The sequence below is a fragment of the Parasteatoda tepidariorum genome, chromosome 2 (genome assembly GCF_043381705.1).
Source record: "Parasteatoda tepidariorum isolate YZ-2023 chromosome 2, CAS_Ptep_4.0, whole genome shotgun sequence".
NCBI lineage: Eukaryota > Metazoa > Arthropoda > Arachnida > Araneae > Theridiidae > Parasteatoda > Parasteatoda tepidariorum.
Window position 1 is genome coordinate 84,654,755 of NC_092205.1, and position 16,417 is coordinate 84,671,171.

A 16,417-nucleotide genomic window follows, 5' to 3' on the forward strand; every position below is an offset into this window, starting at 1 on the left:
AGGCCACTAAAAATGATTACTACAAATGAATAAATTAAACATGTATTTATAAATGCATGATGATCAAAATTTGATGTTATTAAACTCGAATAAAATATAAAAATATATATATTTTTCAGTATTTTAAATTTACATTATTCTGATTTTACATTTTACTACTACTATAGAAAATCAAACTTGGAAAAAAAGAAAAGTTGGCCAGCATTTATTTGTGCATAATCTGATTTGTTATTTGTGCAAAATTAATTAACCTGCATTTTCAAACATTAGTATTAGTGAATCAAATTGTATTTTGTACTCTCAATAAAATTATAAATTTACTAAAAATAATGACTTTCCTATGTAGGATCGTCTGTTGGCTGAGATGCTTATAAAATATAAAGACCTTATTGTGGGTTATCATGAGCATGATTCCCTTCTTCAAAATCAAACAGAAGAGGACTTGACTGAAGAAGAAAGAAAAACAGCTTGGGCTGAATACGAGAATGAACGTGAAGGCAGGCAAACTGAAGAGTTTACTATGACTGAAGGTACGTGTAAATCTAGTTTCTTTTTCATCATTTACTTACAAGAACTCTAAAATTGATTTGTGAGATCGTTGATTCCCAAAAAGTGTTCCGCGAAGCCCTTTGGTGGAAGGAGGACAGGGGTTCCGAAAGTAAAGATATTTTTAACCGGTAATAATAATATTGAAGCCCTGAAAATAGCCGTATGAGAATAGTCACCTGAGGAGACACGTCCCAGAGACAGACCCCCTACTAGATGGCTCAACGACATTGAAAATGGTTTAAAAACCCTAAAGATTAGAAATTGGAAGTGAGTTGCCATGGATAAGAGGCTCTGGCGTTTGTCAGCTGTTGAGGCAGTCAAGGCCTGTAAGGGGCTGTTGCGCTGACAAAGAAGAAGAATATTTATATTCAATCAATAATCTAAAATTTATTTAATATTTCACTTGTTTATATGAACTTCTTTAAGTTGTACAATGTGAATGTAAAGAAGTAGCCAAATTTAAATTATGTATTTTTTTTTTCAATATAATATGTTGAATAATTTATAGATACAATGTGCATTGATAAAAATTTCATTAGTGTTTCTCGTCGAGCTTTTCAATTCAAAATAAAATAACTAAACTCGAGAATAAATAATTACGTTTTTCTGATAACTATTCTCATCGTATGTAACAGTTCTTTCTTCAAAAAAAAAAAAAAAAAAAAAANTTTAAATTATTAAAAAAAAAAAAAAAAAAAATAGCTTGAGCTTATTTTATTTATTTTTAGCATATACATACACCAAGAAAAAAATTCATAATGAAATATTAATATAATATTAAATATTTCATTCTACTTATTAAATAATTTTCAAAGTAATTAGCTGTCTTTTTTTTTTTGTTAGTATATTCATAGCTGTGAATTATTTTTTTTTTAAATATTGCTGTGGAATCTGCTAAAAAAGGCTTGATCATTAAGGGTTCCATAGGGGAAAGAATTAGGAACCACAGTATCAGATTACTGATTTTGGTCTAAAACTGTATTTTAATGTTTATTTATCCTAAATATTTTGAATATTATAAGAGTGAGACCAGCTACAAGATGGTTGGACAATGTTGAGAAGGACTTAAAATTATTGGGAATAAACAGGCGGAAAAATCTAGCTCAAACCTGGAGGCAGCTAATTGAGAAATCCTTGACTTGCACTAAGCTGTAGTGTTGACAAAGAAGAACATGTGATGTCTTTGAAAACTATTTTGCATTTTGTTAATGTATATAGTGCTTTAAAATATTTTTAAAAGCTCGAAAAGTGCTTATTTTTTGTTGAAAAATTTGGCTATGCACCTTCAATGTGTCTCCCAGTGCCTAAAACTTGCTCTTACCTTTGATCTCTAATAAAAAGTAGCATCATCAATAAAATGTGCATGTGATATATTATAACCAGGGTTCTTGCTGTCCTAAAATGTCCTAAAAAAGTGCTAAAATTTTCCCCCAACATTTTTAGGGCCAAAAAAGTGCTAAAATTTCTTCTGACTGCTAAAAATGTGCTAAATATTTTTTATTTTGGCGTTTTGAAATTTTTTTTGAGCGGTCAGATTCCTTAAATCGGTTTACCTAAATCCTTAAATTCTGTTGCCTTTGGCTCTTCTGCTGTCTCCATCTTTTTAGAAGATTCTTGGGCTTTGGGGAAAGAAGTTCTTTCTTCTGAGATTTTATGGGCTTTAAAAGTTGTAGAAAGCTACTACTCCTGCAATTCTTCCAAAGATACTGGAAAATTATTTAGTACAATGTATCCAGACAGTTCAATAGCACGTCATTTCGCCTGCAGTGAATCTAAGTGTGCATATCTCTGTCATTTTAGACTTGCACCTCATTTTAGCATGCTACTTCTGAAGTGCATTGATAATGTCAAGTTTTATACATTACTTTTTGATGAGTCTTTGAACAAAGCGACACAGCAGAAGCAGTTGGATATACACATCCACTTTTGGAACCCAGATAAGAACATTGTAGAGACGCGATACTTAACATCAGCTTTTCTGGGCCATTCTACAGCAGATGACCTTTTAGCCTGCTTTTATTCATCCGTCAAAAATGTAGTCCTGAAAAAATTATTGCAGATTTCTATGGACGGTCCTGCTGTCAATTGGAAGTTTTATAGTAATATTCAAGAAGATTTGTTAAAAGAACATGGTGTTCAATGCAATGCAATAGGAAGTTGTGGGCTTCATATTTTAAATAATGCATTCTGCAAAGGTGAATCTGAAACACAATGGCTCATTGGTTCCATGCTGAGCTCAATCTTCTATCTTTTTAAAGATTCACCCACAAGAAAAGAAGATTTTATTAATCAATCAACTGAGAACAAATTACCACTAAGATTTTGTAACCACCGTTGGCTGGAAAATGCACCTGCAGCTGAAAGAGCAATATTGCTTTGGAATGATCTGAAATCTTATGTGAAAAATGTTGGCAAGTTTAGAAAAGTGAAATGTAAATCCTTTTTAACTTTACAAGAAGCAATAAAAGACAAATTAATTCTTGTTAAGCTGAACTTTTTCTTAAATGTGTCGGAGCTAGTTTCACCATTTTTGAAACTGTATCAAGCAGATCGGCCACTTTTACCATTTTTTGCTGCAGATATCCAGGATTTGGTATTACATAGTGTGCAATTATATAACATTCTGAAGCCAGAATCTATGGAAAACTTAAATTCTCTGGAGAAACTGTGCCATTTTAATTTTTGTGATGAAAAGAATTATGTCTCTCTGACAAAAATCAGTGTAGGTTTTAAGGTGACCAAATTTTAAAGCAGCTGTTGGCCTCAAAAGTTATTTCTGACTGGGATCATATGAATATAAAGAAAGATTGCAGAAAGTTTAATCACCAAAATGTTAGAAACTTTTTAATATCATGTATAGATTATGTTATTTTTACTTTACATCAAGTGCTAATTTTTTTTCTTAGTCCTAAAAAAGTGCTATAAAAGTCCTAATTTTTTTTTTGAAATAATTGAGCAAGAACCCTGATAACTCCTATCCTTATATCAGTACTCCCCAACCTTCTTATTGCCATAAACTGGTCAACGTTTCCTAATTTTACTGCAGTCTGCTGAGAAAAGGTATGGTCGTTTATTAGTTACATGTTTTGAAATTGGGATGAGTGCCAATTGAGGACAGTCTAATAGCTGTGCTCTTCAGTTAAGAGGCACTGAAGCTGGCGGCCGCTATAGTCCTGGCCTTTGATGTTATCTGAAGATCCATGGACATGAAAACAACAACCATAGTAAATATATAATAGAAATAGTTTAATGTTCCTTGGCCAGCATGGTACCATTACAAACCATATTATATCATTATGTGCTTGAATCCTTGCAAAAGTTTGTTTTTTTTTTTAAATTTATTTTCAACTACAATTGCTGGTTAAAATGTTTTGTAACATATTTTGTGTATGCACAAGAGTGAAACAGGACTAAAAACTTATTAATGAAACTTTTCCATCTGTTACAAAATCATGAAATTTTATTGCTTATCTAAGTGAATGTGGGGGGGGGGGTACTGATTGTCGAGAATTTGATGTTTTTATGTTCTACATTCTATTCTTTTGGTAACATTTCTTAGAAAAGTTCTTACTTGACCTTGTACACAGTAAGAAAATAAATATCCATCTTACTAACATTTTTAATTAGGGTAAAAATTCTGTTTTATATTGAGACATAGTTAGGTACACATTTACTTTTTATTATATACATACACATTTATATTTTGTGAAGTTTTTTTGCTGATTAATGCAAATAACTTAGTTTGTATTAAGTCATTACAAGGAATGATTTTATTTTCAGAGATGTCCAAATTCTGCAGAGAACCTAACTTGAATGAAGCAGATTATGATGGTCCAGTTATAATTGATTGCAAGCTCATCATTGAGAGTACCATTAAAACTTTAAGAGAACGGGTAAGAATCACACTTTATCGAAATAAAATGAAAATTTTCCTTAACAATTTTAACAATTTTCATCTATTTAGTGTTACTTAAATCTAGACTTCTCTCATAATCCCAATACTCCAATCCAGTTATTGAAAATTAACTGTTGTTGAAAGTCTCATAATTGTTGTTTAGATTAAAATTTTATTTTTACTAATTCGAAGTGCATAACTAATTAGAAGTTTTTTAATAAATATTCTAAGACTATAAAAAACCTTATAAAATTTGTGAGAAAATATTTTGACAGCTTTTTTTTCTAAACAACGATATAGTGATGATAATTAGGCATGAGATTGGGTGATTTTCTTCACTTTAAAAGAAATTAACTTTCTGAAATGTTTTATTATCTTTAATCATGTTTTTATTTTTTTATAAAACTTAACCGTTAGGGGACTATCAATGTATATATATATATAGTAAAAGAGAAAAAAAAAACTTTAAAAAAGTATGTTACATATTGTATGTTAATATTTTCAAAACTTTTTTTGTGCAAATTAATGCTTTTTTTTATTTTAAATTTCAAACTTCTTGACTGATTTTCCCAAAACGCAGAAAAAAAAGTATTTTTAAAATACGAGTTTTGAAATTAACTATAATTCTCAGTTTGCTTAAAAATTGAACAACAAAAGTTAAATTTCATTAAAGACATTTAATGTGCTTAATGCTTTAATGGACTGCTTGTTTTTAAATATAAACTTATAATATTAATCTGCAAAATAAAATAATGTTGTTGTAATCTGCATTATTTTAGGTCCAAAGCTATCCACATTAAAATGTTTGTTTTCTAATTGTTTGTAAATTATCTTTTGAATTCAATGGCAATATCCTGATTAATCTTTACTCATTATTTATTTGTTTATTTCATTGTAAATTTGAGTTCTTAATAACATTTTACAAGGCTCTGTAATGTATATTTAAGATAACAGACTCAGATATTACGGAGTCATTTTTTTTTCCAAAGTTATTTTAATTGAAACAAATTGTTTATGTTTTATGCGATACTCAATGTTTATTCATTTAATGATTTCTTTAGTATCAAGGTGCTAATCCAATATTCCTGCGCAAAAAGCTGTTGACTTCCATATTCCAACTTAGATCAGGATTTCAAGAAAAGCAAGTTAAAATGTTAAGAATTAAGCAAGAAGTAAGTATAATTCTAATTACTGTGCTAAGATTCTTATTTGTTTTACATATTTGAAATTCCTTATTATTAACTGAAGTTAACTGTATAAAAAATTTATTAACCAAAATTTACATTACTGGTTTTTAAATTGTGGTTTATATATGATCAAGTTACGCTTTCATTTGTATTATGTTTTTTGATCACAAGTCATAGAAAAAATTTGCATTGCTGTTACAGTTTTATATTTACAAGAATTTCACCTCATTTCTCAATTTATTTGCATTCAAATTTTTGACTGTATACGAATTTTATTATTTAACAGGGTACATAGCGTTTTTAAAAAGTGTTTTTTTTTTTTTTTAAGTTTTTTGAAAGCCCTTAAAGGAGCTTTTTTATTTCAGGGTTTGTAGAAAGTGCTTGTGCTTAATTTTCTGTCTTTTTAAAGGAGATTTTTTCTTTGCCGTATCGATTGTTGTTCTAACTTACAAAAAATGCATTATTTTTGCAATTTTGTCAACAATATTTATCTTAAACTAGTTATTTTATGTAATATTTCTGAAAATGTTTCTGAATTTTACTGATTTTATGTTTGTAAATTAAGAACTTTAAACAATCGAAAAAATAATTTTTATTATTGCACAAATTCTAATTATGATTTTTTTTTAATTTATTAAAAATCTTTTTTAAGTGCTTCAAAAGTACTAATGGTGCTTATTTTTTGTTGAAAAATCTGACTGCGCACCCTGTTCAACACATTTTTAAATAGTTAAAATTTACATATTTTTGAATAGTAAAAAGAAAAGAAACAGGCTAAGTAAAATTTTCTGAGTTTTACTCTTATGATGTCTTTTTAAATGTATTCAATCTTATACTAAATTATTACCGGTATTAATCTATTACCAAACTGTGTGTGATAAAACTTAGGGAGAATATGATTTATTAATTTATGTACATTTTAGCCATCTTGATTTTGCTTGAATGCATTGATATAGTTGACAATGTCAATTAAGAATCATAGTCAGGGATTGAGATATGAAAGTTCAACCTCCAAATACAAATATATTTATTCTTTTTTTTTTTCCCTGTAAAATAGGATAAATTTTAAAAATAGTAACCCTTTAAACTTATCCCAGTAAATCTTTTCTTAAACATTATAATGGTGTTAGTTTTTTTAATGGATATTTTATCTATCTAAAATTAAAGTTAGCTAAATCTCAATTTCAAACTTGGGACCGTTTTAGAGTGAAATACTGTATAATTGCATCCTTGTGTCTCAGCTGTAACCAAACATTTGAGTTTCCTTTTATATTACAAAATTGCTATGGTTATTATTAATTAAGGCATGTTCAATATATTTATGCATTTAAATTTTATATAATTCCTATTCATTTAGTTTCAAATTGTGCCATAAGAGTGTGTTAACAAATAAGAAAATCTATTATTTCTGTTTAGGTTAGTTAAAATTTGAACAATTACTAATAGTACGAGAGTTTTTTAAAAAAAAAAAATTAGAATTAATATAATAAACCTAAACTTAAATTCTTATAGTGAACAAAAATTATTACCTTTTTTTTTGTTGATTTTGTAAACATTTTACTTGTAAACTGTGCATAACTAATACTTTATAATTTTTATTGACCAATATGTAAGTAAATATTTCATCTCTAATGACATGTTTAAGAGTTTTGTATACAGGGGTGATTGTATTCTAGGGGTACCCCGGAATTCCCGGTTTTCGTCTTATTCTTGCCTGTCTAAAAACTCGACACAGTGGATGCGTTTTTTGCACGAATATCGTAGGATTTCATATATCTCTAGACCACCAGATCTAGACCAGGCTGCCCATTTCATTGAAACTGAATTTAAATTCCTACGTTTGTACCACAAATTAAAAATATCTGCGTTCCATTAAAATTTTATTTATTTAAAAAAAAAAGCGGGCCCCCGAAGGTAGTGACATACATTTTTTAATGTTTGTAGTGTATAATTTTCTCCGATTACCCCCAGATGGAACCGTCTCATTTAAAAAAAACAAGCTCAGGGTTCTCATTGATTTAATGTTCTAGTAAGTTAAAATGTTAAATCACTTTCTATTTATTTTTTTGGTGTAACTGTATTTTATTTTGAAGGCATGTTTAAATGCAATTAAATTAAAATGAATAAATCAAAATAATCTAAAATATAAACAATCAACGTTCCCCCCCCCCCCAGCGGGCCGCAGTAAAATTATCAAACGTTGACAGGGGCGCGGTGATTAAAAGGTTGGGGAACACTACTCTAGATCATTGACTTGTGGATTTCCTCGAATCAAAAACTTTCAGAAACTTTCGCCAAATCCTGTTAACAAGATGTTTACATACATTCTTGCTCCAATTACATGAAGAATTATGTCTTAGGTGATTCTTCCGCCAATATGATTCTTTTGGTTCTGCAGAATTTCGTCATTTTGAATCTTTGAAACTTACCTGGAATCTGCTAATATTGCGATTCTTAACGTGGTGCATAGCGTTTTTGAAAGTACTTAAACGTGTTTATTTTCGTATTTTAAAATCCCTTATAAGTGCTTTCTGCATTGATTGTTTTTAAAAAGTGCTTAATTTTCCCTTTTCCAAAACAAGATTTTTTTTTTTTACCATGTCGATGTTTGCTTTTCACATTGTCCAAAGTTTTCACAATTCATTCAGCCACTATCTATTTCTACCTACCGTCAGTCCATAGCGTATGAAAGCTACTTACATATTTTATGAAATACTTGCGAGTCCGCTTGTGCATCTACTGAGCTGGGTTCGGTGAAATTATTGCCCTGTCATGTGCAACATTTCTCCTGCATTTTGCAAGATATTCTCAATTTCAGGTTTCATTTTCCACCCTCTGATATCAACCGAAAAATCTCTTTATCATTTTATGGTGACTATTATAACCAAGTTCTTTGTCAGAAGCTATTTATTTTATCATGATCATGTAAAATCTGCAAATTATTTTGCATTTTGTTATTGTGCATAGTGCTTAAAGAGTGCTTATTTTTTGTTGAAAGATTTGGCTACACACCCTTTAATTTCTATCAATAAATTTTTCTATCTGAAATGTAATTCTAAAATGAAAGATTTTGTTTTTTTATTTCAGTACTTTGTCAAAGGATCTGTTCCAGCATCAGTCAACAAGTATCTAGATGAATTGAATAAAGTTATAACTGAGTTGCACCATCACTTTGCAAGAGTGCAACAAGTAATTTATTTATTTTTTTTTAATTCATCTCTCTTTGTGTATTTATAATCAAAGTCATTTTACAAGTGATTTCCTTAAAATTCCTTTATCCAAAGATAATTCTAGACAAAAAGTAGTTATATTTTTTAATAATTATATTTTGTTATTTTATTTAATAATAGTCAATAAAATTTTAAATTGTAAGTCATACGCATTTTTACGTCATTTTAAAGAATGTAATTTTATTTGACTAAGTACAAAATTTGAACAAAATCAATTGAGTACTTCCTGAGTAATCAAATTTTAATGAAAGGATTTTTTCCAAATTTCAATTTCTAAGGATTTGACCGATTGAGGTATTCTGCTATATAAAATTATAATTTTAATAAATAGCAAAAAAAGTAAAAAATTTTGTACCTTAAAATTAAAATCAATTTTGATTATTATTAAATAAAATAATGAATAATTCTTAAAATTAGTTTTTTGCATGGAGTTATCTTTGGATAAAGGAATTTTATACTTGCATACATAAGTTTTTCAATTCACTTAAAAAGTTCTCAAGATATGGCGAAATACTCAAAAAGTATAGTTAACATAAAAGGCTCAAAATTTTTAACCTCTCTTCTGACATTATGAATTATGAGTATATTTTCGGACTGCAGTTTCTTTTAAAATTTTGGAGCTGAGTTAATTAACTCTTTTTCCAAACAAAAAAACAAAAAAATTTGAATCACTTTTTAAGTGATTGCTTTTGTTTGCTATATCTTTATGTTAGTTCTTTATTTTTTTATTTTTAAATATCTGATTGTTGCAAATGCTTCATGTTTCACAAAACAAGCAAAAAAATCCTTTTACAAGGTCAAATTGCTTGTAATGCAGCTTGTGAATGAGGGGTGCACCAGTTTGGAAAAGTTTTAGATATTCTTGTGGTAATAACAAAACTGACACAAACAGATTGGTGATTAATTTAGTCGTTAGCCCTTTTTCAAGCATCTTTTGACAAATCCTATTTTTTCTTACTTTACCTGCCTATGTAACATTCTTTGCAAGCACAGAATGTAAGTTTTGAATGTATTCTCTTCCAGTTTCTCTGATGTTGTAATGCCTATATGTACTAATAATCGTCGATTGGAAAACTGTTACTTTTGTGATAACTAATTCAAGAAAAAAACTTACTTCTTACAAAACTAGCAAATAATTGATTTTGAAATGTCGTGAATACGAATAGCGATCTGGGATTTTAAAATCGGGTAAATATGAAACTCGATATTCGATTTTGAAAATGAGAAAATACAAAATGCGGTTTAGAATTTTTAAATCGCTTAAATGCGAATCATTATGAGCAATTTTTATATTGCGAAAATATGAATCGCGATGCATAATTTTTAGATAGCGTTAATGCGAATCCCAATGCCTTATTTTTAAATGAGGTATAAATACGCAGTCGCAGAACGTTACAGAGCTCTTGCAGAAAGATTTTTCTTTTAAGAAGAAAAAAATTTTGTTTTCATTTATGCAGAAATTTGAATTGTGCATTGAAATAATCACTTATTGTGTCGTCCAATTTACTCTGATAGTATCATAAATCCAGAGTGGTTCATTTATATTTTTGGCAGTTATTGATTTTCACATGATTTCTAATCATCCTGATAAATTTCAGACGATATGGGAAATTCGAATCGTGCGTTCGAGTATTTACTTTTTAAGGCAACACTTTTATCATTTTTTCGGCAATTATTGCTTTCAACTTTCATATGGTTTTTAAAATCCGATATTATTTATTACTACAATCAAATCTTGAAACGAAACGCAAACTTGAGTAACCTCTTTTGAAGAGTCCAATTCGAGTGACTTCGTCGTCAATTTGTTTTTTGGCAATTGCAGCTAAGGTTTCATGATTTTTAATTATTTTTTTAATTTGATGATTTTCAAAATGCGATATTGGAAAGAATTAGTATGGTTTTCTCCCCAGCAAAATGTGATAATACCGCCCATAATATTAAAATAAAAAAATATTACATATTTAATGAAAATAATTGGGTTTTTTTTGTAACCACAGCATTTTTTGTTAAGAATACCTTCTTACATTGTTTGACAAATGTTTATAAATAGTGTATCTCCCATGCTTGTTTATGAATCTTGGGTTAAAGGACAATTGCTAAATATATATATATTTGTTTTGGTTATTGCAACTTATTATATTAATTTTAGTTTCTGTATTTTCATGCAGTAAATTATAAAAATAACTCTAATAAAAAGAAACATTTTTCGAAAATAAAAGCCAGCTATTTTATTTATTTGTGTTTTTAACACCTTTAGAAAACTTAAAATGAAGAAAATTTTTATTATTTTCTTATTTAAACATTTCAATTCAAATGCATCATTATCTTATTCTTTTGATCTTTTAATGTAAAACAAAAAATTTCATAAATTTTTATTATTGTGTACATTTTTTAAAACAAATTCTTATTCAAATGAGATGTTATTTTTTAAAACTAAAAAAACTGTACTATTCTTATTAAATTACTAAAAAACTATAAATTCTATGAATTACTTTTAAAAAAAACTTTATAATTTAATAATAAAATGCAATTACAAAAATTAGGGTAAAATAAGTCAGAAATGTTTTTTGTGTGTGTTTGTAACATCTTTTTGTATATATGAATACAATCTCAGATGTAAATATTTGTTAATATTGCTCACAAGTAAGCATTGTCGAGTAAGATTTTATCCTTTCATGAATTTTGTGGAACTTGATATGACTGGACTTAGACTTATGATTGGTTAGAAAAGCTTTTTTAAAGCAATTGTTATAATATGTGCTATCTGAAAGAATCAAGTATGATCATATATGGGAACATTACTTTTGAAGAGTAACAAGTACTTTAATCAAAAGTAATGAGTAAAAAGTATCAGTAGAAGTACAAAACAAAAAAATTTAGTGTTTTAAAAGTACACATCAAGGAAATTGAGAATTTAAAGTTGCCTTAGATTGCATTAAAAAATCCAAAACAAAATATTTTTTTAATTTACCGTACAAATTTTAATTTAAATGAATTAAACTTTAAAATGCAGGAAAATGTTACAAAATTCAATGTTTGCATATAAAAAAAAATGAGTTATAAATTATTTTAAATATTTAGAAATTTTTTTTTTATTTTTGGAATTTATAGTAATAAATTTGTTAAAAAAATTCAATTACATTATAATTTTCTTTTAAGAAAATAGCAAAAATAAAAAAAATATTGTATTCATATACAAATAACTCTTTAAATCCATTAAAATAAAAATTTATATTCTTAATTTTAAAACTAGTACATGATATTTAGGGGCAAAAAATCTAACTAATAACTAAATCTCATTAAGGATTTTAGATGACAAATCTCACAAACTTAAACCATCATCCACTAATGCGTTTTATTTCAGTTCCTGAGTGTTTTTTTTTTCTTTATTGAACTTAAGCTCTATCTATTTTTTATAATTTCAGATGATTATTATCAATATTATGATGAGTATGATTTTATCTTTTCACATTCTTTATCACTAAAAATGAAACCTGTTTTGAAAAGTAAATTATGTGTATTTTATTAAACTATTTAATCAAAACAAGAATCTGCTGAATTAAAAGCTTTTTTGCGACAAAAAAAATTTTAAGTTCATTTAATGTCAATCATAACTGTAAAGTATTGCAGTTTTTTTGTTTTGATGACCATAAAATTCCCTTTGTTCAAATAGTACCTTATGCAGCAATTATCACGAAATCTATATAATTTTGTAAAATCTATTGGATTTTTTTCTATCCATGTTGGAAGCAATGCTCTAACATGATGCGTAGGGTTTTTTAAAACGTACTTAAATGTGCTTATTTTCTATTTTCATTTTTTAAAAGCCCTTGAAGGTGCTTTTTTCATTGGGTGTTTTTAAAAAGTGTTTAATTTTCCATTTTTAAAAATGAGATTTCTCCTTTACCATTTTGATTTTCGCTACAAATTATGCAAAAAGACACAGTTCACATTGTTCTATTCAACGTTTTCATAATTAATTCAACCCCAAATCTATTTTGGCGTATTTTCAATATGGAGCATATGAAAACGCCATTCGTTTTTCATTATTCAAATTTTCATGATTTTTGACAATTGTCAAAAACAATGCCAAAGATTTTATTTTATTTTTTAGACATGATGGTTAAAACAAGATAAAATCGTCAATTGTCCAAAACTCTCCAACCGAACCTAATTATGATATTTTTTTTAAAGTGCTTAAAAATATTTTTAGAAGTGCTTAAAAGGTGCTTATTTTTTGTTGAATAATTTGGCTACGCACTCTGCTAATCCTATAAATTGTTCTAGTTTTCTGTAATAGATTCTATGCTATATTGCTCATAAATTTATAATTTTTATTCCTTGTCTTTTTGTCCATTTAGCTTGTTCATAATGATATAAGGGCTGAAACTCAGCAGCAGCAACAAGCAAGAACTGCCCAGCCTCAGCATATACCCCAAGCATTTGCTGCCAACCTGAATCAATTCCAGAGATTTCCTACAGCCGGATTCCAAGCCCGCTTTCCTCTGAACAACACGGCCAGGGCTTTTGCAGCAAACATGGCTAATTTGGGACACTTACGTTTTCCTCCAAACGTGATGTTTAACAGAACTGCTATGCCAAACAATTTGAACAGGGGTACTCATTTTCAGATGCATGCAAATTTTGAAAAACCTTACAACTCAGATCCTGTGATTACTGAAGAAACCGTAGAAGATGCAAAGGGTAAAGATCCCGTAAGAGGCAATACAAAATCCAGCGTGGTTATTCAAGAAATAGAATAATCCGCTCTCACCTGTAAATAACCATCTTGGTGTGCGTAACTCATCATTTTGACTGTTATATGTATCTTTCTACTACTGTATAAAGAATCCCATGCCCATGTTATTTTTGTAAATAGGTCTAAATACATACTTTGATTTATTTATTGTTGTTTTGTTGTTGAAGAAAAATTGTTTTGTTTTTTGGGAAAGTCCCAGAATTTCAGATGTCTCAGAAATGCTAAGATTCCATTGCATTTAGAATCACATTTGGTTGTTGTTGTTTACGTTTTGGTTGTGTGAGCCAGGTAGCAGAAGCCAGCACATTGTTCTGCAATCGAAAAAACAGCATTAATGCCCCACAATAGGGTTTGAGAAAAGAAGCTTGACAACTGTTTTCTTTCTGTTGCTAATGCTAAAACCGAAAATCTTTTGCAATAAGTAGCTTATCGAACAAAAATGCCAAATATGTAAAAATCTCAATTTTTGATATTCTGTCATTTGCGTTGATTTTTCTATAGCACAACAGTGAGCACTGCAGATCATCACAGATTTTTTTTTTTTTTTTTGCCCTTTGAAATGAAGAGATTTTATTTTAATATTATCAACTACAAATTCATCCTTTTTATAAATGTGTTTTTTTCTTCTAATTTCTTTATTTTACTTAATGAAAACATGTTTAAATTAAGCAAAAGAAGAGTGTTAAAAAAATAAGCAGAGTTATTTTATTGAACACCCCTTTTCCTTTTAAAACATCTCTTACTTTGTTTCATATCATAATTTTAAATTTGAATTGGTAGACTACTGTTTAGTTAAAATGATACAATTAATTAATTACAGGCTATTATAGTTTAGAATTTAATTTAATTAGTTTTAAGCAACATTAAGTTTTTGTGTACATTTTTTAAATATCCTGTTTGCAAATTTTGATACATGTATGCTAAATTAAGCTGAATTTTTTCAATAACAATTTTTGTCTGAGTACCTTGAAGTCACAGATAATTTTACAGGGGTGATTGTATTCCAGTTGTACCCCAGAATTCTGGTTTTCATTTAGACCTGAAGTCAAAAAACTGGGAACACAAAATTCCATCCCAAGATTGAAAACGTATCTCAAGATCATTGGTTTGCTGACCTCCAGGAATCAAAAACTAATAATCAGACAAAATCGTCTGATTATTAGTTATTAATCTAAAATTTAAATTTTGAAACTTTCGCCTAATCCCATAAAAGAAAGGTTTACATGCCTGTGATTCTTTCTCATATTGGATTCCTTTGGTTTGTCAGATTTTCGCCATTTGGAACTGCTCCGGAATCCACTAATATCACAATTCATAATAAAATGATTTCAATATGAAACATCAATGTTCTTACATTCCTGATTTAAAAGTTACATGTTGCAATTTGAAGTCGCGAGACCTAAGAAATCTTATATCGCGATTCATATACACTGTATTTAAAAATTCAATATCGTCATTCGTATTTACGCGTTTTTAAAATCAATATCGCGATTGTATTTACGTATTTTTAAAGTCCAACATCGCAATTTTAAAATCTAGTGTCGCGATTCATATTCGTTTTTAAAATTCAATATTACGATTCGTACTCAGATTTGATTTTCGTACTTATACGTGATTTTAAAGCTATGCATCTTGATTCGTGATCTAAAAATCTAATATTGTGATTTGTATTTTCAAATTTTTTAAATCTAATATCTTGATTCGTATTTTATACTCCAATATTGATATTCTTGTAAGAACTAACTTTTTATTGAATTAGTTACTACAAGGGTGTGTTATTCTTCATTGGCAGGTAACTTGATTATAAATCTTAGTTAAAAAAATTATGTCAAACATGTATAGCATATAAATTGATATTAGGTTATTGCATACAAAATTCATGGTTTTTCACTTTTTGTCACAATCACCCCTGATTTTACTTATACGAAGATTGTTGCCGTAAATTCTGATATCAGAGACGTAAATAACAACTTACTTCATCATATTCCAAGATAATTATTTTGTGAATTATCACACCCATTTTATCATTTTATGAAATAAAAGTATTTCTACTTGAAAAGATGTACTATTGTTGCACGTTTTATATTCAAATAAGAGATATTTCATTGTAATTAAACATAAAATGTTATAATCTTTAGTTTTTAGATTTTTCTTTAATGGAACATAAGTGAAAACCTATTCATAAATTCCTCCTGCCCCATTCGTACTGTTAAAAATTTGTTTTTATTTAATTTTGATAATGGTAAGTCATGTGTAATTTTTTCCTATGCAAAATAAAATAATACCATCAGAAATTGCCTGTTTCATTTAGTTGAAGTAATCGACACTGTGGTGTGATAACTAAGACAATCTACCTCATCTTTGCTTGTCACTGCGAAACAATCACTTTTCACTAAATTGCAGGAAACTGGCTTTTATGCAGTCTAGGAATTTTGTTTTTTAGTTATTTATGAGAAAATTATATTTGACTTACAACATTTATTTTTTGTTGTGATTGCAAAATAATCTTGATTGCTAACTACAGTTTCATATCGATTAAGGTAGTCCTTTAAATGCTCTTTTGTCATATAAATAATAATTTTTATGAAGTGATATGATATTTTCATAAGTTATAATTGACTGTCAGATTGAGTTTTGTCTATGAAATTGAGGTAAAATGGCAATCTATGACACAGTGGGCACAGAATAGGGCTCAGTTAAGGACTTTTATTAATCCGGAAAAGTCAGGAGAATATCACGAAATTTATGTACTCCCCAAAAGTTAGGAAAAATGATTATGTTTGAGATACCTAAAAGT

General features: G+C 28.2%; 1 protein-coding gene across 1 annotated transcript in view; it reads left to right on the forward strand.

Annotated features, from left to right (window-relative positions):
- LOC107443656 (transcriptional regulator ATRX homolog) overlaps positions 1–15,914 on the forward strand; it is a gene marked incomplete in the record, with an annotated part of 88,603 nt that extends 72,689 nt beyond the window's left edge. The window contains 5 exon segments of the mRNA XM_043044525.2: positions 347–530; positions 4,330–4,442; positions 5,506–5,616; positions 8,719–8,820; positions 13,223–15,914. Of these exon segments, the coding sequence (XP_042900459.1) occupies positions 347–530; positions 4,330–4,442; positions 5,506–5,616; positions 8,719–8,820; positions 13,223–13,624 (912 nt within the window).
- Between the last annotated feature and the right edge of the window lie 503 nt (positions 15,915–16,417).